The sequence below is a fragment of the Triticum aestivum genome, chromosome 4A (assembly GCF_018294505.1).
Source record: "Triticum aestivum cultivar Chinese Spring chromosome 4A, IWGSC CS RefSeq v2.1, whole genome shotgun sequence".
NCBI classification, from domain to species: Eukaryota; Viridiplantae; Streptophyta; class Magnoliopsida; order Poales; family Poaceae; genus Triticum; species Triticum aestivum.
Window position 1 is genome coordinate 574,969,985 of NC_057803.1, and position 24,122 is coordinate 574,994,106.

Consider the following 24,122-nt stretch of genomic DNA (forward strand, 5'->3'; position numbering starts at 1 on the left):
TCATAAAAGAAAAATCAGTGCTCTCCCGTTCTTCATCTATCGATCCCAAATTTCATTTTTTTTACAAGAGAAATTTCCAATCTATTCATCAATCATGGCACTGCCACATTAGCAAAACACAAGGACATGAAGGGGTATGGACCTGCCATGAACCATTTAACAAGTTGAGAATGCCGGAAAGGATGTCGGAGAGGGACTATGAACCTTTTCAGCACGGGAGAAAGAAATTATTAGGGATGAAAAATAAGCAACCGGAAAAAAAGCAACCGAAGGACCCATTAATAAAGATGATACATTAGCAAGCTTACTACCATTACCGTACCTGAGCAGTTCTTTCGCCATCTGGCCTCCATCGACATGGTTGTCGACTATCATGGCGACTTACGCCGTCGCACGCTTGAGAACCTATATGGGTTCGCGAACTATCAGCTTTACTTCATTGTCAGATTCGCAATTACAGTATCTATTAAGAAACTAAACATTTTGTCTGAAACACACTAATAACCTTTTTCCAGGAGATAAACTAGAAGAGTGGCATGTGCCATTTTCCTTCTAATCTTAATATTACTAATCCCCAGCAACAATGGTAGCTATTGGATATATTCTATTTTCTAAAAGAAACTGCTCACAATTGTCATTATAAAATAGAGTCTAAAACAACCCCCTAAATTTATATGTAAACTACTCAGCTACGCTATTATAAAAATAATAATTTAAATTAACCTCTAAATCTTCATCTAATAAGCGGCATATTCCATTATAAAAGATAATAAAAAGTAATTCCCTAATTTTGTCTATAAATAAATTACTGACATTTTTTATTAATAGAATAACCCAAAGTATGCCTATATTATCTATTTCAGTTCCGCTGTTGTTAATATTAAAAAAAACTATGGTGTAATGCATAACGTGTATCACCGTTCACCGTACAAACCACATATACATTTATACATGAAGGTATGAGCACATCGATTTTCGTTTTGTGAATAACTAATAAAATGTTTACATGCATCGTCCAGATGCAGAGGCCGAGGGATATATCCTTTTTCTTTAAACATCAATTTCCATTTTGGATGTAGAACTTATGCTATTGTTTCAACTTAACACAGGCAAACACATATGAAGGTGTTACTAGAAATCACCAATTCCCCTACGCTTTAAATGTTTCCTTGAAGTGAATTAGCAAATGTTGGGAAAGATCATACCCCTACGGTTACCTCAGGCACACATAGGGAAAGAAACACACGCCCTATGCTTTTTTTTTTTGAGGGAACACACGCCCTATGCTGTTCTGTCTTTCCTAGGGAAACTTTGGTTGCGGTGCCATGTGGACAAGGCATATAGTGGCCTTGGTAGTTAAAGTCTATCACAACTAGATAAAGATTGCAAAGTATCTGTGTTACTATTTTGGTAAAATATGAACAAACAATAAAAAGCAAAATAAACAGTTTTTACTATTAGCCATGGGCATAAATTAATCAGCAACTTCTAATACTTATTTCTCCTAAAATTACTAGCCCGTGTAGTAGCGCGGGTTGATATGTTAGTATAAATAATTCAGGTTGGCATATACCATTGTATCATCAAAAGTCTGGGCGTGGTTTTGGGCTCTGCTAGAAAAGGATCGGAGGAGGTTGGGGGAGAGAGTGAAACGAGCTTGCTGCACCTTGGAGATTAATGTCATGCGATCTTCAGAAGACATGGGTGAATGCTTATGAATAGGTGTTGCCCTTAGTTTTACCATTCTTTTTTGTGTCTTGTCACTTTTAGTCCCTTCTGCTTTGGCTTAAGCCTCTATGGCATAACAACTCCGTAATATTGGCTGGTTGAGTGCAAAACTCTTACAGATGCTATCACAAAAAATATTTACAAAATTTAGCTGATCCCATCTTACGCCGATAGTGCCGCCACCTCCGACCGTCACAAGTCACCGTTCGCCGGAAGTCGACATGAACGGGAGCCTTGGCGCCGGCGCTCACCGGACGGACGCCGGCTCCGTTCTTCGGACTTCGGAGCGAGATGGAGTAGGCACACGCGTATGGGCAAAACATGCGCTCCTCTTACATTTATGCTTGCAGTCCTTGCAACTCCCCGGACGCTGGTCCTCCTCAACTTTATGCTTTGCTTGGAAGATAGGTGAGGTGATGCCTTGAGAGCATCTACATCGGACTTCCTAGAATGCCCAAAGACGTGCCCGCAGACGCGGACAGTGATCGGTCACGCTTCAAAAAATGCATTTTACATACGGATATCTCAAATCCATATTATTACATACAACGCAGCGAACTTTGAGCGGAGCTTCGTCCGGTTCCACTCCCCGCTCGCCCGGCTCTGCCGTGGCCATGTCCAGCGGCCGGCTGCGTCCCTCAGAATGTTGGTTTGGTCGTTGGCAAGGTAAAGTAGGGCATGGAACACAGCCGGCTCACGGGACTCAGGTGTCGCCGTCTCCCATACCCTACTCTTCCTCGTCGGAGCCCGGAACCCGAACGGTGTCGGTGGACGTCAGATCGATGGATCCATCCTGAGACGAGCCGCCGACGTCCACCACGATGCGGTAGCGGTGCCCGGACTGATGCGCCATACGGGGCGCCGGAGAATGCAACTCCGCCCCGCCGACGTCCACTGTTGCGAGGGTTGTTGCCGCCTCCCGCTCCCGGTGCCTGGCACGGCGGGCACGCCGTGACATGTTCTCGTCGGGCCAGGCACATGGTGCGTCCTGATGCTCGGCGCGCCAACGGAGGGGGTGCGCGTTCGCCACCGTGTTCAGGCGCCGGACGGACCGCACCGCCTCCGGCGAGGCCACCACGGTTGGCCTAGCACTGGATCCATGCCATTTGGGCGGAGGCAATGGATTCCCGACGGAAGGAGTCCGAGCGCCTCCTCCCAGGTGCGACGGAGCGCAAGCTGGACGACCATCTCCTCCTCGGGGCCGCGAGGGATGAGCTCGGAGTCGACAAATCTGGAGGTGAAGGACTCGGATCCGTTGCCCGCCATGTCGGAGACGACCGACGGCGCCGGAGACGAGCTTGGGTAGCAGAGGGAACTGGAGTGAAGTGGTTAGGGTTTGTTCCAGCGAGCGGATGGGGAGAAATATATGTAGGGTCTGGTGAGCCAACATGGGCCGGGTCCGACGTAGCGGGCATGCCTGGGCGCCCCCATATTCACCCTATATTTGGGCTGAATATGAGGGTGCCGGTCAGCCCGGGCGTTTGAGGGTCGTTTGAGACGTCCGTCTGAATCAAAATTTTGCGACCGGGCCTGCCCGAACATATAAGACGGATTTGAGACGTCCGGCTATATATGCTCTGACAAAGTATAAATCATCTATGCTTGTAGCCCTTGCAATTCCCATAGCATAAAGCTGATCCTCCTCCACTTTATGCTTTGCTTGGAAGATAGATGAGGTGATGCCTTGACAAAGTTTAAATTAAAGTCCTGATATTTTATAAATATATAAGTTTTTTAATGCTTAAGTTTGTTAGTATGTGTTAGGGCATCTCCAACAGTAACCTGCAAAAGATCTTTCGCATTCGTCCGCAGACAGGGGGCTAGTCTATGGACATGGATGCGGGAGGCAACCATTCAACACTAGCCGCATATGTTTTAAACCACATTTTAACCAACTGGATAAAATTCATTCAAACCGGCCGATATTCATCAAGGTTTGAATAGAAAATAGCACAAATCATCCACATAGCATGTAAATTAACTCTAGTACAACAAGGTCTCAAATTCGGCTAGATCCCGGATGTCCAACAAGTTTTTCAGGAACGGATCATGTCCTACCACACATATTTTTCCTTCAGCTTCATCCATCAGTGTGTGCACGTAAATGGCCGTCCCGTTGACATGTGGTACATCATGGCGGTGCGTGCGGGCTGCATATAATGTGTAGACCAACATTGAGTGAATGAATCAATCAACAAGTTTAGCAAAAGGAAGTAAAACTTACCATCTCCTCCATGCCTGTGTACCATGGCCACCTTACCTCGAGCTGACTGATCAAGTTGCAGTACTAGATGACGTTGACCTGGATAGTGTGCAAGTGATACGACAACGACCTCATGTTGCATGGTCGCATGATGCACACGTCGTAGGGCGCAATGTGCTTTTCTGGGTGAAATTTTTCATGCACTTTCTCCCAGAAGGGTGGCCCTTTGGTGCTGCCTACGAATTCCGCGGATACGGCCAGCCACGCATCGCACAACAACTCATCCTTCATGGTTGAGTAGCTCATCATCCTTCGTACTCTAAAAATAACATAACATTTGAAAATAAGCTCAATGACGGGGGCGGTGTGACCTGGATACAAACGGCTCCAAGGCTGAAAGCTCCATCGGCCACAGACGAACAACAACGGCGACAGAGATGGAGGGTGCAGATGCAAAGTAAGGGGAGAAGGGGTGGAGTGGAAGGAAATGGGACCGGGAAGAGGGATTGGGTGGGCCGGGGGTGTCGGGGTCCTACGTTTCGGGTGTCCGGACTCCCGCAAACCTCCCACACTTTTGTCTCCAATTTTCGGAAGAAATCACGTATCGCCCCGCGGACCGATACATGTTGGCGTTGGATCGCTTCCGCGTCTGGACAACACAATCCGAACGGTTAAGGGAGGTTTATGGGTCCGCCTTGGAGTTAGCATTAGAGGCATATTTTTGTTGGATCCGTCTAAAACACATCTAGATGTGACATAATTATATCGCATCTAAACTGATTTTCACTTTGTTTGTGGTCTATTTTTTTTTGTCCTAATTTTTTTTGTTTCTTGTTGGCTGTTGCTGCATTATATATTTGTGAGAGCTTAATGTGACATCCTTAAAAAATATCTAGATATGAATTAGACAAACTGATTTTTGTTCGTGTGAGAATGATGCACGCGCATGTGTCACCATGACAATTAAAGAAAAAAAGGACCTTTCCTTTTTAGTACATCCAATCCAAATATAAAAAAGACCGAAGTAATAACGATGGTAGTGCTCCTATATATTCCCCAATTCCATATTTCCGTGAACCCTTTACCTGCAGCAAGACTTTAGTACGGATGTACTACAAGGACAAGAATGAAGCTTTCATAATTTGTAATCGGGGAAGCTAAATTCTAAGGAAAATCCAGAGGTCGACTGTGCTTCAGCAAATTCCTCACGCCGGCAGGACGCAACACCCTAGCATGGTAAGAGCATCTCTAGCTGAGCCCCAAAACGTTCTTCTCAGATGAATTTTGCACGCGGATGCATAAAAATTGGCCCAATCACATCCCTAGAAGCTCAATTTTCACCGGTTCGGACCGAAATTGGCGCCGGCGGATTCAGGGCGAACCCGGCGCGCTGGGGACGCTCGGGGGCGCCGGACGAAATGGTTTTGGCGCGAAAAAGCCACGGGCCCGCCGAGTCAGCGACACTCGTCTCGTCGTCTCGCGAACGCCTCGGTTTCCCGCGGGAAATTAATGCCAAGACTACCGCCGGTCAGCTTCCATTGATTCCTTACGGGGCGGCTCTTCACGGGCGGCGCCGCCTCACTCCCCGTCCCGCATACACACGCCTCTCCGGCGGCTATAAAAAGCGTCGTCCCACCCCCGCCGTTGGCCACAGACGTCGTGCTCCCTGTCTCTCTCTAGCGCCGCCGAACCTCTCTGTCTCTCTCTCCACCGCCGACGAACCTCTCCTCTCTCCCAGCCCATCCACGACAATGCGCGAGCGGTTCCTCGGCGACGGAGCGGCGGCCAACGGCTTCGGCCGCCGCTCGCTGCAGACGTGGGAGGCATACCTGCTGTTCGAGGCGAACATTCCGACGCCTCCAGACATGCCGCGCTGGGCCGGCAGGATGAAGGCTCGGCGCCGGAAGCGTCCCCATCCCCCCTTGTCAGACGTCGTCGCTTGTCCCGATCACTTCGCCGGCGAGGTCGACCGTGTTCGATCGTCGCTGATCGAGGAGCAGCGCGCCTCCCCGCAGTACGCCGCCGACAACCACGAGGCGTGGGCGGTGTACTTCCAGCGGCGTCAGGAGCAACGCCTCACCTCCACCAACGGAGCACCGATGATGGCGGGCGGCCGGTGGAACAGCGAGGGGCGACGGCTGTGATGGTCCGTCCCCGGCCGGACACTCCATGAGGTTCTTGCGCACCTCGAGGGCGCAACAACCCGCCGCTCACATACCCTCGAGGGCCGGCCGGCGCTCCGGTGCCCCGCCGCGGTGCCGGGCAATGGATGCCAAGGAGGTTCGTCTCCAGCTCGTCGTCCTCATCCCGTTCCTCCTCCCACTCCTCGTCCCACTCCTTCGGTTCTCCGGCAGTGTTCGGGGTCAAGGCCGAGCCCGCAGCGGAGACCCCGCTCGGCTGGCGTACCCGCCCGGCCGGCATCGTCATCAATGAAAGCGGCGGCCGCGCCTCGTCCTCGGCCCCTCCCCGACTCATCAAGCCGAAGACAGAGCCAGGGCTCCCCGTCGTGAAGACGGAGCCCGGGCTCGCCGACGGCGTCAAGGAGGAGGCGCTCGACGACGAGGCGGCCCTCAAATGGGCACGCGACAACTGGCTGCAAGCAGAGAAGGAGCGCCAGTGCGCCGCCCTCGCGCGGTTTGAAGCTCATCGCCGTGGCAGGGACGAGGGAGGCACCGTCATCCTCAAGGACAACGACGACGATGACGACGACAACGACGCGCCGCCACCGCCTGTCCGCCATGGAGACGCCGGGAAGGGGTCCAGCAGGGGCGACCGCGCCATCAAGAAAGAGAAGGCCGCCGACGGCGACGAGGACGGCGGCAATGTCGACGACTTCGCCGCGCTGATCGAGTTCTTCGCCCCATAGATCAGTTTTTTTAATAATTTATGTAAAACGCCGAACATGTTTAATATGAATAACAAGTTTGCCGAATTTTAGCCGAACTTTGCCGAACTTCACCGAATTCAGCTTTTTTTTAAAATAAAAAAACACGTCCGGGGCGACCCTGGGGCGAGCGACTGGGAACCCGCTCACCCCCGCGTCGATTTAAGCGCCGGCTCGCCCCCAGGGTGCGCGTATAATCGCCGCCTGGAGAGCCAACAGCTGAAGATGCTCTAATCAGAGAGAGAGCTCTCTCTCAAAGCAAACCGTGCAGCATTGCCTTAGAGAGCGAACCAATCTATGGTTTGATGGTTAAAGAGACAGTGGTATCCCCATTCCATCAGGATTCAAATCCTGATGCTCGCATTATTTTTGGATTTATTTTAGAATTTTCGACGATATGTTTTCAGTGGGAGGAGACGTTCTCGTCCACGACGAGACACCTACGATGAGTGTATACACGTATATATTGATGTTAAAAAAAAGCATTGCCTCACAGTTCAGAATCGGGGTGGCAAAGTTGCACAATATTGTCATTTCTTCCAGTGAAAGTATTTACACACGGCCACTCCGTAAAAGAAACATGAATCGCATCAACATCTTCCGGCAGCAAAACAACAGCATCATTCGAAAACACACAAGATACCAAATTCTTTTCCGCCATGCTATTTCCCCTACCATCAAAGAACGAAAAAAAGGAAGAAAAAATGTGGGAGCAGCGGCCGCGATCGGCCCGGTGAGCTCAGGACAGCGACGCCAGCGACGAAGACATGCTGCCGCCGGCCTTGGCCACGGCGACGTAGTTGAACGACGACGACGACGCCGACAGCCGCCGCGCGCCCTGCAGGAGCTCGCCGCAGCGCCCGGCCCCCGCGGCCGACGACCGCGGCCTGTCGAGCTCGGCCGAGGAACGACCGCCGCCGCCGCCGCAGCTGGAGCCGCTGCTGCTGCTGCGCATGGACGGCGCGGAGCACGTGAGCCTGCCGGCGTCGACCCTCTTCCGGTTCATGCTGCTCGGCTCCGGCGTCCTGCTGAAGCCACCGCTGCCGCTGGGCCTCTTCAGGCGCGGCATCGTCTCCTTCTCGCTGAACAGGGTCCGCAGCTTCTTCTGCTCCTGCAACACGCCATCAATTTACTTCCGGTGAGTTCAGAATCCAGAAGAATTCTAGCAAATGCCGACCAAAATGCAGTGAGAGCGAGGATGTTTTATTTACTTACCCGGAGTCGCCTCCTCTCCTCCTCCTGCCTCAGCCTGGCTTGCTTGTGCTCTTCCAGCACGGCCACTAGGCGAGCCTTTACAAGAGACGAGAGGCAAACATTTCGTCAGCTACCATGGAAATTGTTCGCAGTTCGTATTCTGGTGCAGTAGAGCTGAAGGTAGCTTACCCCGTCGTACAGAAAAGGCTTCTTCCTTTCGCTCTCCCATGCCAGCGTTCGACTCATCAGGTTATCAACAATAGCTGCAGATCAACGAACAGTCGGTTATTTTTGCACAAACACATTCCCAACTAGATATATTTTTTGGAAAATTTCAACTAGTATGTATATAGGTATTTAAATCCACTCAATCAAACAAATAACGTATTAATTCAGAAAATGGTTCATCAAAATGTACCAGGAATCTTCATGATGATGACCCTGGCTTTCTCGGCGCGTTTCAGGTTCAGACGTGCGGTCCTGCCGGTGCTGAATCTGTTCTCATCCTGAATGAAACCAGCAGACGAGATCAGCACCCAGAGATCACTGTCCAATGCACCCAGATAGTACGCATTCTTTCAAATTGTAAGATCTGGAGACATACCACGTTGTGTTCGTCGAGCCATTTCTCTTCCTCGCAGGCCAGCAGCCACTTGTTGATCTTCTCCATGATGTCCTTCCTCGACTGATGCTCCTCCTTGGCCTTGGCTATCTGGTCGTCGATGCTGGCCATGAGCTCAGAAGGGTTCACGAGGCCTGATAATATGTAAGATGCGGTCACCATTAGAATTGCATCCACATTTGAAATGCATTTCAGTAATAAGTAAAGAAAAGCTCGGTGTGTCTGAATTTTTTTCTTTCCCAGTAGTAAAACTGAACAAGAAGCCTGCAGTGTCTGAAGCCTGAACTCGTAGTACGTACCGGAGTCGATGAGCGCGATGGACTTCTCGGGCACGGTGCTGGCGTCGGGCTCGACGTGCATGCTCCGGCAGATGTTCTCCAGCTCCAGCCTGCGCTTGAGCACCAGCTCCTTCATCCGGCCGGCCTTGAGCCTCGTCAGCCTCTCCACCTCCTCCTCCGTCTTCTTGATGCTCGCCATGGACAGCACGCCGGAGGACAGGACCTCCTCTTTCGCGGGCCTCAGGACGGCCGCCGCCTTCTGGAAGCCCCGCCGCTCCTCCACCGGCGAGTCCATCAGGTCCCACAGCTCCACCAGCGGCACCACGGCTTCCCGCAGCTGCGAACATTGGAGTAACCATTAGCGTCACGTTGGGGCTTGGAAGCAGAGGCGAACTAATTAAGGTTAACCGGTGGTGGTACGCTGGTATGTACCATGGCTGCTCGCTTGGCCTTCTCGGAGGTGAGCATGGCGACGACCTGGGAGAGCCTGGTGAGCGTGGTGTCGCTGATGCTGGTGGGCTTGCCGGGGTCGGCCTCGTGCAGGCCCGGGTGGACCTCGTTCACGATGGCGATGAAGTCCTCGCCCAGCACGTCGCACAGCGAGTGCACCTCCGTCACGTGCTCCAGGACCTTGTGCAGACGCTCCGACTGCCAACAAAAAATTGCATGTCCGTCAGCTTGTCGCCATCATGCATATCCAGATGATTGTTGCATATACTTGCATATCAACATTTTATACTAGTACTTGGCAAATCACAATCCGACTGCAACAAATTTTCAGTAGCCGTCAGCTTGTCACCATCGTGATTGTCATTACATATCAACATTTTATATATACTTAATAAAAAATCACAATCCTTGGCTCGCTGTGATCTTCTGAAGATCATAAAATCGCTATAATGATTGGTAGGAAAGTGTTGACCTGAATGGACCGATTAGCCAACTTAACAGCATCATGGACAGTGCAGGACCTGATCTGATGTCCTACTAACTAGCTGTTGCTAGGTCCGTCTTAAACAAAGGTAGTAAAATCGATTGGATATCTTGATGGAGGGCTTATTTTAAGCAATCCCTGTCGGATGCATCCATCGACTGTCAAACGAAAAGCTGTAAAATTCTGATGTTTCAGAACAAAAAAGCGGTGAAATCCTGATGTTTCAGAACAAATTTCTTACCTTCTCTTTCTGAAGAGTGGACAGGCGTGCCCTGTACTCGCCCAGCCTCCTGATGGTGAGGTCATGGCCGTCGCCGGCCCTGGGGGAGGTGTCCTGGCCGTGGCTCCGCCCTGCGATTTCGGCGCTGATCTTCTCGATCTCCGACCGGATGTCAGAGAACTGCTTGCTCCGTTCTGCTCTCATCGCCCGCAGCTCCTCCAGCAGAGCCGTCGCCGATGACACCCGCTCGTTCAGCGACACGGTCCATTTGTTCACCTAAATAAAGATGAAGAAAAACCGTAATAGTGAGTAGTGAGTTTCAGTAAACAGGTCATGACTTCAGCGAGCAAGTTAAACAGAGGCCTCAACGAACAATCCTTTGCATGTATAGTTCTGTTACACCGTGTATAATAACTAATATAATGTTAGCAGACTCGATACAGAATCATGATTAAGTACCTTAAAACTGCCCATGCATTATTGATCCGTCGGCGAACTGCACTTTAAAAAGTGGTTTCACAAAGCTACACTTGTTTTGTGTCATTGTTCAGAATCATGATCAACGTAGGAGTATGTGATGGGCTTCCACCTTACTCCATCTACTCCTACAATGCATGTTTGTGTCTCTAAAGTCTAAACTCGTTTAAAGGGTCTATTTGGCTCCAAACGAGTCTCGCTGGCTATGACTATTGTTGTGGCAAGTTGACCGCTCCACGGTGCCATCCTAGGTAGCTAGGACCCACATGACAGGCGCCTCCATTTCTCTCTTCATCGTGGTATCAGTACTATTTGCTAAATAACGGTACTAAAGAGCTTGATTCTGTGAAACTATTCGTTACAAGTCTATATTTCCCTTTATGGATAGGCTGAAAAGAATGTATGTTTACGAAATATTGTCGACAATCTTAGACCGATAGAGATCAAGGTTTTTTCTTAGAAAAGGAGGGAATCCCCAGCCTTTGTATCAATATCAATTCTAAAGCTAAATATTTTTTTGCGGTTGCTAAAGCTAAAGGTTTTAAACTTGGACTATTAAGTTTTAGAATTCCGGTGCCTCGTGCTCGAATGGACCTCCTTTGGGTTGACTCTAAAATTAAAATGGAGTGCAAAACTATAGATTTTGACTGGTCATGTAAATATCATAATATTGAAAATATAACATTTACATTCGTAATTAATACTATTAACGCGGGTTATTTTTTTACTCCTCAAAGTAAGTTCTGAAGAAAAAAACAAGATGGGTGCCGGGAAAGGAGAAGCGGATTGCCGCCTGGCTGCCAAAGGCCCCAAGTAAGTTTACGTACCTTGAACTGCGTGGAGTTTTCGGCGCCGAGGGCGGCGGTGAGGGCGGCGATCTCGGCCTCGCTGGCGGCGAGCGACTGGTGCAGCAGCGCGCGCTCGCCGGTGGCCTCGTCGACCTTGCGGCGGTACACCCGCGTGCACTCCGCCTCCAGCTCGTGCACCATCCGCTCCCGCTCCTCCCGGCTCTTGCCTATCTCCCCCCACAGTTGCTGCACACACACACATCCACTCCACATGTCAAACCACAGCGCTTGAAAACTCAAAGGACAGAACAGAGTCCGGCGAGGGAAAGATCGACGGACGCACCCTGAGCTCCGCGAGCAGGGGCGCGCAGCTGCCGGCGACCTCGGCGCCGCCGCTGGAGAGAGCCAGAGGCGCCATGGCGTACAGCAGCTCGGCGGCGACTTCTCCCATGGTCGTTGTACTTCTACGCGTGCTGGCTGTTGGAGAAGAGACGACAATGCACCAGCTAGCTCGAGAGTTGGGAGAGGGTTTAAGCGTCCAGCTAGCAAGCAAGAGGGAGACGTCGTTGATTGATGGATGGATGCGTCGGGTGGAGAGGAGAGCATATATAGCTGAAAGTGCCAGGGCCTCGGGTCGGGACGCCGGGCCCGCTCGCAGCCTCCGCGGCTCGGTACGCGACAAGTATCGGATGGTCCTGTGTGTAACCACTGACCAGCCAGCAGCCGCGCTGATGATGATGATGATGATCATCGACTGACTCCGTGTAGGGCAGAGCAAAAAGAAGGCTGGCTAATAAAGCCAGGGTTTTGGTGCACGAATAATATGCTTGATTTGTGGTTTGTTTATGCCTACTTCTGGCTGGGCTGCAGTTGGCCTGGAACCATCGACGATCATGCATGCTGGTCATGAACCCTAATTTTATGATATGATATTGGCACTTGCCGACTTGCGCGCGTCACAAACAAATGAATTAACAACGTCCGTCCGGGGTGTTTGCATCAATCCGTTGCATTCCCACATGGAAAAAGAATTAGCTTTTGCTTCGCGGGCCTAGTCAAAAATCAGACCGATGTCCATAGTTAATTGCATATATATACTCTGCAACTGCAACTGACATGACATGCACGAGAAGTAGTAGTAACAACAGGAACTCTCCGCCGGCTGTCCCTACCGAGATTTTTGCACAGCACTATATATTCATCTCGCTAGTTTAGTGCAACATGGGTATCGATGCTCGTTAGGTACTATGTTTCATATTTACGTCAGGACTAGCAGAAGCCCAATGAAAAGAAAGAAAATCCGGACGGTGCAACGGAAAGATGTTTGGCCGTGCTTTTCATGCATGGGAAAAGGGAGAAATTGCCATCTGATTAAGATTAAGAAGAGCTACCCGCAACATAGATAATTTGCATCATCCGTTGCACTCCCGCATGGATAAAATAATAAGCTTTCTTTGCAGGCCAAGTAAAAAATCAGATCGATGTACATGCATGCTCTTCGAACTAAAACTACAACAAGAATTATGAAACGAAGGGAGTAGTTAATTGCATGCGTATACGATATGCCTCCGTCATGACATGACATGCACGAGTAGCTCATCGATGACTAAACCGGCAATACGAGTAATAATAATTACTAACAAGAACACTCAGCCGGGTGACGAGATTTTGCGCTATATATATGGGACGCGGAGTTTCTGCACCCGAGCTCAAATGAGCTCGGGTGAACAGTAAAATCAAAACTAAATTATTTTTTTTAAAATCCAATTTTTTCTTTGGGAGAAACATTGACAAAAGTTTTAAGTGCTTGCAAAAATTCGCCATGAAATCACATTTCTAGAAGGCGTGGCAAAAAAAAAACAAAATCAGTACTCTGAAAAAGCTACTTTCAAAAGCATTTTGGAGCACTGAATTTGTTTTTTTTTTGCCATGCTTTACAGGAATGTAATTTCATGATGAATTTTTGCAAGCACTTAGAACTTTTGTCAATGTTTCTCCCAAAAAAAAATTGAAATTTTTTGAATTGTTTTTATTTTTTTTTCGACTTTACTGTTCACCGAGCTCAAATGAGCTCGGGAGCAGAAAGGCACTTTCGTATATATATGTCGCTACTTTAGTGCAACATGTCTACTATTACTTGTTAGGCATAGTACAGTACTATGTTTCATATTTACGTCAGGATTTGCAGGATTTTCAATAAGAGAAAGAAGTCCCGACGGTCCAACGGAAAGATGTTTAGCCGTACTTTTCATGCACACATTAGTGCATGGGAAAAGGGAGAAATTTGTCACCCGATTAAGATTAAGAAGAGCTACCCGAAAGGTGTCTGTCCAATTCATTATTCGTGCACCCATGCATGATGTCGATCGACATCGACAGCAAGCAAATCCCTCGATTATTGCTCGATTAAGCCCTCTTTAGCTCACCCGCAAAAAAAAAAAAGCCCTCTTTAGCTTTCCAAGAGGGTTTCCGGGCTTTTTTCGCGGTAGGTTAGCAAGTGCATAAATAAAGCAGGCTTGAGGTCAACTACTACCCGGAAATAGACCACACACCAGATGCTATGATTGGGATTGTTCCTTTCTTCCCAGGCTTCTTTATCTTTGGGCTTGTCTCACGGTGGTTGCATGCATGCATTGGCAATGGCAACGGCAAAGCTGATGAATGATATGCTTGGGTTGGTGCAAATCCTATCCCAACCGGCGGCAAGCCCCCGGCCGTGCTTTTGCACCTATGCGAATGTATTCGCGGCACCCAATCTTTGGCGTAAAAAACTAAGTGTTGTGTGCGCTTGCATGGGGCCTACGCCTGATGCAAACATTCCAACAGTCCCAATCATCAACGGTCGATGCCTCTGCATTGATTAAGCTGAAGAAAGCGTGGATAAAGGACACAGCAGATTGATTTGACAGAAAAAGAATCGCATGCTCGTTTCGGTGGTTCATATATGCTTCAGACAGATGTTGGGTGTCGGGTTCACCAAAGTGTACGTGTACCTCTCATGGAATTTTCTAAACCGTTGTTCATATTCATACGAGTAGTCTAGCAAAGATGTTTCAATAAACATTCCTAAAGAAGCATGTTTCGAGAAACAGGCTTCAGGAGCATCTCCAACGCCCACCCCTCAAAACGGACCACTATTTGTCTGTGGACTGGTTCACGGACACAAATACATGAGTCAACCATCCAACCCTGTCTCCTAAACGCCTGCCCCTGTTTTTTTTCTAAACTCTGCAACACTCAAAATAATTATAGAAAATAGCATAATTCATCCATAAATAACTTGCAAATATCCCTAGTACAACAATGTATGAACGTAAATGGTCTGCTCTCATTCTTGTGGACGTTCGGGCTATACAATGCGGTGATTATCAAGTTGCAACATTAATTGAATCAATGAATTGGCCAACATGTAAAGCAACAAGAAGCAAAACTTACGATCTCCATTGTTGATGAGCCTTGTGGCTACATTGTCTCTACTCATGCAACCGCGCCGCAAAACTTCATGACGGAGTTGGAGATGGTGTACCACGGATGGGCTAGCGAATTCACATTGCGGGCTTGGACCCCCCCCCCCCTCGCCTCATGCCTATAAAGTCTACAGATACAACCTTCCACCAGACCTGGCCATCCGCCGGGCTGGGCTTCAGGCTTTTTCGGGCCCAAGCTAGACTCATTAGTGAAAAAGCCTGGCGGGCCTCGGGCTGGGCCTTTTCCATAAAACGCAAATATGGCAATCCCAGGCTCGGCACGGTGTGTCGTTCGGGCTCAAAACCTAGGCCCAGGCCTGGCCCATGGGCAAGACCAGGTCGGGTCGGGCTTTTTCAGGTCAGGCCGACCGGGTCGAGTTTCCCATGGCCAGGTATACCTTCCATACATCGCACAACTCATTCTCCATCACCGAGTACCCTACCATCATGCTTACTCTAGAAAACAATGAGAAGTTCAACAAAAAGCTCAGTGGCATTTGACCGAACACATGTCGGGTGTGTCGTCTGCCATGGACGATGTCGGCAGGGGGAGGGTACCTTGTTATGGACAGATCCTGAGTGGGCGCGGCGTGCCCATGGTGGGCAGGCGTGTGGTGGGTGCTGCAGACTTCCAACAATATGCCTGGGCGGCGACCGGAAAGGTACAGTGGCGGCGACGGCTGAGGAGGGTGCGGATGCAGAGTGCTACCTCTTGAGCTTGCGTTGGTTTTTCCCTTGAAGAGGAAAGGGTGATGCAGCAAAATAGAGTAAGTATTTCCCTCAGCCTTTAATAACCAAGGTATCAATCCAGTAGGAGACAACACAACAAGCCACCGAATACCTGCACAAACAAACACCAACTTGCACCCAACGCGACAAAGGGGTTGTCAATCCCTTCACAGTTATTTGCAAAGTGGGATATGATATAGATGGATAAACGGTAAATTAATATTTTTGGTTTATGGAACGAAAAGTAAAAGATTGCAAAGAAAGTAAATAGGAAACTAGAATTGTAGATAGGAAACTTATATGATGGAAAATAGACCCAGGGTCCATATGTTTCACTAGAGGCTTCTCTCAAGATAGAAAATATTACGGTGGGTGAACAAATTACTGCCGAGCAATTGATAGAAAAGAGCAAAGTTATGATGATATCTAATGCAATGATCATGAATATAAGCATCACGTATGTGTCAAGTAGACCGAAATGGTTCTGCATCTACTACTATTACTCCACACATCGATCGACTCCTGCCTACATCTAGAGTATTAAGTTCATAAGAACAGAGCAACGCATTAAGTAAGATGACATGATGTAGCGGGATTAACTCAAGCAATATGATGAAAACCCCATCTTGTTATCCTCGATGGAAACAATACAATAAGTGTTGGTTCCCCTTCTGTCACTAGGATCGAGCACCGCAAGATTGAACCCAAAGCTAAGCACTTCTCCCATTGCAAGAAAAACCAATCTAGTTGGCCAAACCAAATCGATAGTTTGAAGAGCCCTGTTCAAGAATTCATCCGATTAACCAGTTAACTTGCCGATTAATCCCTACTCATAGGGTCCCCGAGTAGCCGATAACCCGATAAATCGTCCGATTAATTGATTAAATGACCGATTAACTTGCCGATTAGCCTATTAATCCCGTACTCACCAACCGACCGAGCAGCTACCAGTTAACGATTTCCTCAACAATGTTGAAGAGACTTGCAAAGATATCAAATCATGCATATAAGAATTCAGAGGAGATTCAAATAATATTCATAGATAAGCTAATCATAAATCCACAATTCATTGGATCTCGGCAAACACACCGCAAAAGAGTATTACATCGAATAGATCTCCAAGAACATCGAGGAGAACTTTGTATTGAGGATCAAAGAGAGAGAAGAAGCCATTTAGCTACTATCTCATGCTTCATCGGAGAGGCAATGGTGTTGATGTAGAAGCCCTCCGTGATCGAATCCCCCTCCGGCAGGATGCCGAAAAAGGCCCCTAGATGGGATCTCACGGGTACGGAAGGTTGCGACGGTGGAAAAGTGGTTTCGTGGCTCCCCTGGAAGTTTTTAGGATATTTGAGAATATATAGGTGGAAGAAATAGGTCGGTGGAGTCATGAGGGGCCCACAAGGGTGGGGGCTCGCCCTCCGACCTTGTGGCTGCCTCGTGGCTTTCCCGACATGCACTCCAAGCCCTCTGGATGTCTTCTAGTCCAAGAAAAATCATCACGAAAGTTTCATTCCGTTTGGACTCCATTTGGTATTCCTTTTCTGCGAAACTCTAAAACAAGGAGAAACAGAAACTGGCACTAGGCTCTAGGTTAATAGGTTAGTCCCAAAAATCATATAAAATAGCATAATGATGCATATAAAACATCCAAAATAGATAATATAATAGCATGGAACAATAAAAAATTATAGATACGTTGGAGACGTATCACAGAGCAAGGAGGAGCAGGGCGGAGTGGAAGGAAGTGGCCCGGGAGGGGGATTTTAGTGGGCCGGAGGTGTGAGAGCCCAATGTGGCGGCGGTCCGGACTCCGGCACAAAGCTCCCCCCCGGTTTGCATTCGGTTTGTGCATATTCAGACAAGCGGACTTCCGTGGACACATAGAAGTGTGTCTTGGATGGCAAACTATGTACAGACGTATTCAGAAGTTCTGAGAGCCCACGTTGGAGCCACCCTTATGCCACACTTTATAGATAAAGTAGTAGACAGTACATGAGGCACCAGCTAGTTTAACAATAAGCCCAAGCAAAATGATATCAGGAGTTCATCGGCAATGGCTAGGTAGGAGTTTTTGTTTTTGATAAAGGATGCTTTTATTGACTTAAAATTTAGCATCAAGCGAATACAAAACATGATGAGCAACAACCTATCCCGAGTCTTGCTCAACTTTAGTGAAGAATCAATATGAACAATCCATAGAGATAATACCTAGGACCCATCAAGCAACACTAGAATAAGGTGAAGACTTACTTGTGTCCCCAACAGTCCTAGTATTGCTAGTTGCAACAAGTTATGTGTGGGTAATAATATAAAAACAGGATGTATCCTAAAAATAAATCAGTACTGAGATAAAAATGCAAATAATGAGATTTTGGAGTTTTCCTTATATAGAAATTGGACCGGGTTCATAGATTCATTAATAGTAAGCATAGTTATGTGAAATTAATTAATCAAAAAATCATGTCATGTTATGTTATGATATAGGTTGGGATCATGTTATATATTCGATATGTCCATAAATTCACTAGATTAACACACAAAAAAACTGATGGTTAATACTCCACTCAAAGTATTGAAACCTAATAAAATAGATTAATTGCATAAAGATATATTCCCCTTACCCGTGCAATGCACGACATAATGAGTCATACTTTTTTTTAATCTTAGTGTAGTTATTCCTAGTGTAGTTTGCTTCCTTTGAAATGACAACACCACAATATGGATGTAGTCAACAATGACCTAGGATGTATAGTAAGGTGGCTAGGATAACAGCTAAGTGAGTATGATATCTTGAGAGATAAACTTCAAAGGGTGTCCGGATGAGGAATCAGGTGGAACAAAAGAGACACTTTCAAAGGCTATGTGTAGGTCTTAAATAGAAGTCATTGTGTGAAAACCATCAATTTAAATTGATGGTGTTCCGACCAGGGGTGTCTCACCATGTAGATTGCTAGCCTGGTGGGCCATCCTGAGGACCCCTAAGTTGGTTCCTGATGACCCACAATAATAGGGGATCAATCATAGTCCTTTTGATAAGTAAGAGTGTCGAACCCAACGAGGAGCAGAAGGAAATGACAAGTGGTTTTCAGCAAGGTAATTTGTAATGGACAAGTAACGGTAACGGTAAAGCAGCAAGGTAGCCCAATCCTTTTTGTAGCAAAGGACATGCCAAAACGGTCTCTTATAGTAAGCAAAGCGTTCTTGAGGGCACACGGGAATTTCATCTAGTCACTTTCATCATGTTGGTTTGATTCGTGTTCGCTACTTTGATAATTTGATATGTGGGTGGACCGGTGCTTGGGTGTTGTTCTTACTTGAACAAGCCTCCCACTTATGATTAACCCCCTCGCCAGCATCCGCAACTATGAGTAAAGTATTAAGATAAAATCTAACCATAACATTAAACATATGGATCCAAATCAATCCCTTACGAAATAGCGCATAAACTAGGGTTTAAGTTTCTGTCACTCTAGCAACCCATCATCTAATAACTACTCCACAATGCATTCCCTTAGGCCCAAAGATGGTGAAGTGTCATGTACACTACAAAAAAGACACATCCGTGACATTTTGGGCCGAACGAAATTTTTTTCTATCATACATATGACACTTCTATGATGATAATTGTGACAAAACCTGGTATCATCATAGATGTGGTGGGCTCCTACTTCTATGACAAAAAATCATGATAGAAAATGGGCTTTTCGTCCTGGGCGGGCCGGAGACGCAGCTGCATGACATTCTTTGGGTCGTCCATGACGGAAAAAACCGTGGTAGAAGCGAGGGGGAGGAAACTTTCGGGGAGTTCCCGGTTACGGTGGGAGGTCAGGGGCCGAGCGATGCGTGTTTCTCTCGTACACGTATGCGCGTGTGTGCGAGGAGTTGGATCTAACTGAACCTGAGCGAGGTGTTGGGCTCTAACTGAACCCGAGCAATTGCACTGCAGGCTGCGCGTTACTGAACCGAGCGATCGATCGATGGCTGTTAACTGAACCCGATCGAGCGATTCCTTCGCTACTGCTGCTAACTGAAGCCGGTCGATGCTGCCTCTGGGATGAATAGTGAGCGTTGCGGGGGGGGGGGGGTGGATGAACAGTGAGCAGTGGCGTTGCCTCTGGATGAACAGGACCCCGTGGTGTGGTGGAGGGCTGGATGAACAGTAGACGGTGGAGGGGTGCCCGTGGAGGGGTGGTTGAACAGGACCCCGTGGTGTGGAGGGCTGGATGAACAGTAAACTGTGGAGGGGTGGTTGAACAGTAGCCGGTGGAGTAGCGCGCGGTGGAGGCTGGATGAACAGAACTCCGTGGAAGCTGGAGGAGGTCGACGGTGGAGATGAACAGTATCCCGTGGAGTCCTGTTTTGCGGTACGCCACACCCCTCCCGATGAACAGGACCCCCGTTTCGACCGTAGGAGGTCCGTTTCGTCCGTTTTGCGGTATGCCACACCCCTCCCGATGAACAGGACCCCCGCTTCGACCGTAGGAGCTCCGTTTCCTCCGTTTTGCGGTACGCCACACCACTCCCGATCAACAGGACCCCGTTCTGAACGTAGGAGGTCTGTTTCCTCCGTTGTGCGGTACGCCAGGCCTCGTTTTCATCGCATGTTCCGTCCAAGCCCTCCCGATGAACACGACCACGCATTCCGTTCCAACCCAGCTGGTTGGCTCCCACGCGTTTCGTTGCCTCCTGATGAACACGACGCATTCCGTTGCCTCCCCATGAACATGACGCATTCCGTTGCCTCCCCATGAACACGACGACGACGCTGTTTCTCCGTTCCGACCCAACCATATACACGAGCCCTGGCCGTACGTATGCACAAGTAGGCATTGGAGACCCCGCCCGTATGTACACATACGTGGCCGTATTTTCTTTCTTGCACCCTGGCCGCTGTACGTACGTGTACATGTTACGTGTGCGCCTCTACTACGACACGTACGCGCCTCTACTACGACACATGCACGCCTCTACATCCACCGGTATATATGTACGTACACGTTCGCGACCAGAATGACAATGCTACGTACGCTTCGACCAGGTGGGTCCCGACTGTCAGGCACTTCCTTGCGTGCGAAGATGTAGCTGGTGGGTCCTAGCAGTCAGGGGGGTGAATCATTTTTTTGCTCGGACGCACTTCCTTGCATGCGAAGATGTAGCTGGTGGGTCCCAACAGTCAGGGGGGCGAAACATTTTTTTTGCCCAGACGTACGTCCTTGCGTGCGAAGATGTAGTTGGTGGGTCCCAGCAGTCAGTGGCAAACATTTTTTTCGCGAAATACAGTGGCCCGTCCGGTGGGTCCCAGCTGTCAGGTGGAGGAATCATTATTTTCCGCGTAATAAGGAGGCACTTCCTTGCTCCAGCCGTGGACCCAGCTGTCAGCCTCTCCATGTACAGTCCACGTCCGATGGAAGTTGTTCCTTGACCACGTTGACCACACCGCGCCGAGAGCACCAAGGCGGTGGACGATGGCGAGGCCTAGGAAGGGGACGACGGGGATCCGGGGAAGATGTGGCAGTGGAAGCCCGTGCGAAGAGGAGTACGATGGTTCACTGGTTTGGCTGCGGTGTGAGGCTGTCATCGCCGCAGGGCCTGGCCAGCGATGGGAATAGTAGGGGGCAGTGAGGCCTCCGCGGTAGCACAGCTGGCCACGGGAGGCAGGAGCATGTGACACGACCGGCGCTGCTTTGGGCGGCTGGAGCAAGAAGACCAGAGGTTGAAGAAGCACTACGGCCATTGGATGGACATCGTACGGTCACTTGAGCTAGAATCGTTCATATTGACTAAAGTTGACAAAGGCCCCCGTCCCAGTCAACTTAGTAGGCCCACAAGTCAGCCTCCCACCATGGTGGGTCCCAGCTAGCAGGGGGTATTCATTTTTTTGTGCGTAATAAGGAGGCACTTCCGGTGGGTCCGAGCTGACAGCGGGGGAACGTTTTTTTCGCGAAATACGCTGGCCCGTCCGATGGGTCCCAGCAGTCAGGGGGGAAACGTTTTTTTGCGAAATAAGGTGGCCCGTCCGGTGGGTCCCTGCTGTCAGGTGGAGGAATAATTATTTTGCGCATAATAAGGAGGCACTTCCTTGCGGCCGCCTGGACCCAGCTTTCAGCCTCTCCACGTACAGTACTCTTTCGATAGAAGTCGGTCGTTGACCATTTTGACCACGCCGCGCCGAGAGCACCAGGGCGGTGGTCTGGACGACGACGAGGCCTAGGAAGGGGATGACGCGGAGCCGGGGAAGACGCAGCAGTGGAAGCCCGCGTGGAGAGGAGTACGAGGGTTCACTGGTTCGGCTGCGGTGTGAGGCTGTCGTCGCCGCAGAATAACAGGGGGTGTGGGTGAGTAGAGGGATGGCCTGGACAGCGGTGGGAGTAGTACGGGGTGGTGAGGCCTCCGCGACATCACAGCCAGCCACGGGAGGCAGGAGCACGCGACACGACCGGCGTTGCTTTGGGCGGCGGGAGCAAGAAGACCAGAGGTTGAAGAAGCACTACGGCCGTTGGATGGACATCGTACGATCACTGCAGCTAGAATCGTTTATATTGACTAAGTTGACAAAGCCCTTGGTACGCGTCAACTTAGTAGGCCCACAACTCGGATTTGGCAGAGAACATATAGCCCATTTGCGATTTGTAAGAATGTACAGCCCATTTTTTAATTCTAATGGAATTTACTACAGCCCATTTACAGTTTGTTAAAAGTACAACCCAACTTCTATCTAGGACAACGATTAATAATTTCAAACAACCGCCCAAAACAGAATTCAAAAAAACTTCCCACATTTTGATGGGATCCGAAATATTTTTATCCGAAATTTCTAGTCAGGTTAAATATAATTTCAAAATAAAGTTGTATTACGTTAAAATCCAACGAAATATTGCGCGCAACAAGTAATGAAATTAAAAATTTTAAATTCCAAAAATAATATATTTTTCAAACTAATTACGTGTTTGGTGCATAGTAACTGTCCAGTTATTATAATTACATCCCATTTATTATTTCTTAAAATCCATTTTCTTGTTAAGCCTATTCCATACCTCCTAGGAAAGTTTGCAGCCCAGCGTGGCGGAGAATAACAAGTTGACCCGGATATTGTGTACAACTGTCGGCCGAGTTGCATTGCTGATGTTGAAAAAAAAGGCCTGTGTAGTACAGTACAACCTAACATGGTTACTCAGCCCACATTCAGTGACGCCGGAAAGGCCCAAACAAGGCTTCTGTACAACTTTTTGAAGTCACTGAGCTCAATTAATAACTTAAGAAAAAAGTTAGATTACAGTGGAACCTAATTAAAAGCTGTCACGAGCAAATAAATAATTCAACGGGTCCCACTTGTGTGTGCGCGTGTGTGTGCATGTGTGTGTGTGTGTGAGAGAGAGAGAGAGAGAGAGACCCATCGGTCGATGCTCGTAAATACATCTTTCAGCCATATGCATTGCTGATGATCAGTAAAAACTTATATAGTTGACACAATCATATAGAACATCATAGCACACTGAACTTGCATACAAAAATTTCACGCAGGCGGCACAATCAGGATGGAAGCAGTGGATCGCTACGGGAAGGGCTGTGTTGAAACCAACGAAGTCGTACATAACGGTTCATCGTCTTTATCAATGACGGGGAAATATCTTGAATGTTGTGCAAAGAAAATAGACAGACAACACAATAAGTTCTGCTAGCACATTAAGTTGACATACAGTCCTTTCTAAAAAAAGTTCAGGTACAAAATTAGAACAGGTCACAATCAAATGTACTGGTATATCAGTGCTTCACACCCATAGCTCGGATTTAACTAGTATCTGACAAGATTCACTTGTTACCTCAAATTAGAGCACATCCAGGCAGCCAGCCCTGCCTCTTCTCCCAAAGAAGCAGTGGCCTCCGTCGCACGATGGAATAGGCCCTGTGCCATCCATCGTTCCGAGCAACACGGGGAAAGTCTGACGTTGACTCCTGTAATGGACGTCGTCGACGGACCCTGGCACCAGCGGCGGCGGCACGACTTCAATTAATGGATTGACCACTTCTTCGACATGCACGAACACTCGATACAGGTACATCCCTAATGTGGTCCACGATGTCCTTGGTGGCGACGAATAGTACAACCCCGGTTCCTGCACCGGTATCTCAACACCGATCACCTTCGGTATGGTGGACGGCTTCTTCATCCATGCCATAACCGTCAGACCCCAGCTGTCTGGAGGAACAAACATACTTACGAGCTCACCTCCAAGGTCGTTGATAAGCTCGTTCATGGACTCGCTGTTCCAAGCACGTCGAGGCATGCCGTGGAAGGTAAGTGTCGGTGTCAAAACCGGCGGATCTCGGGTAGGGGGTCCCGAACTGTGCGTCTAGGCCGGATGGTAACAGGAGGCAAGGGACACAAAGTTTTACCCAGGTTCGGGCCCTCTTGATGGAGATAAAACCCTACGTCCTGCTTGATTAATATTGATGATATGGGTAGTGCAAGAGTCGATCTACCACGAGATCGGAGAGGCTAAACCCTAGAAGCTAGCCTATGGTATCATTGTTGTTTTGTATGTTGTCCTACGGACTAAAACCCTCCGGTTTATATAGACACCGAAGAGGGTTAGG

At 48.7% G+C, this 24,122-nt stretch overlaps 1 protein-coding gene across 1 annotated transcript; it reads right to left on the minus strand.

The window, feature by feature from the left end:
• Window positions 1–7,318: 7,318 nt before the first annotated feature.
• LOC123082347 (65-kDa microtubule-associated protein 6) lies at window positions 7,319–11,890 on the minus strand. The gene is made up of 10 exons (XM_044504695.1): window positions 11,672–11,890; window positions 11,368–11,574; window positions 10,085–10,339; window positions 9,342–9,557; window positions 8,931–9,246; window positions 8,614–8,765; window positions 8,428–8,515; window positions 8,199–8,272; window positions 8,031–8,105; window positions 7,319–7,926 (listed from the first exon to the last, which is right to left on the minus strand). The coding sequence occupies exons 1-10, from the start codon at window positions 11,777–11,779 to the stop codon at window positions 7,555–7,557; spliced, it is 1,863 nt and encodes a 620-aa protein (XP_044360630.1). The 5' UTR covers window positions 11,780–11,890; the 3' UTR covers window positions 7,319–7,554.
• Window positions 11,891–24,122: the final 12,232 nt, after the last annotated feature.

What these genes read in the sequence shown, in the direction of transcription:
- LOC123082347 (XM_044504695.1), bottom strand. Translation starts at nt 11,779, where the DNA reads ATGGGAGAAGTCGCCGCCGAGCTGCTGTACGCCATGGCGCCTCTGGCT. An exon ending in CCCTGCTCGCGGAGCTCAGG is followed by an intron (nt 11,575 to 11,671) that starts GTGCGTCCGTCG and finishes GTGTGTGTGCAG; the next exon opens with CAACTGTGGGGGGAGATAGG. An exon ending in CATCGCGCTCATCGACTCCG is followed by an intron (nt 8,766 to 8,930) that starts GTACGTACTACG and finishes ACATATTATCAG; the next exon opens with GCCTCGTGAACCCTTCTGAG.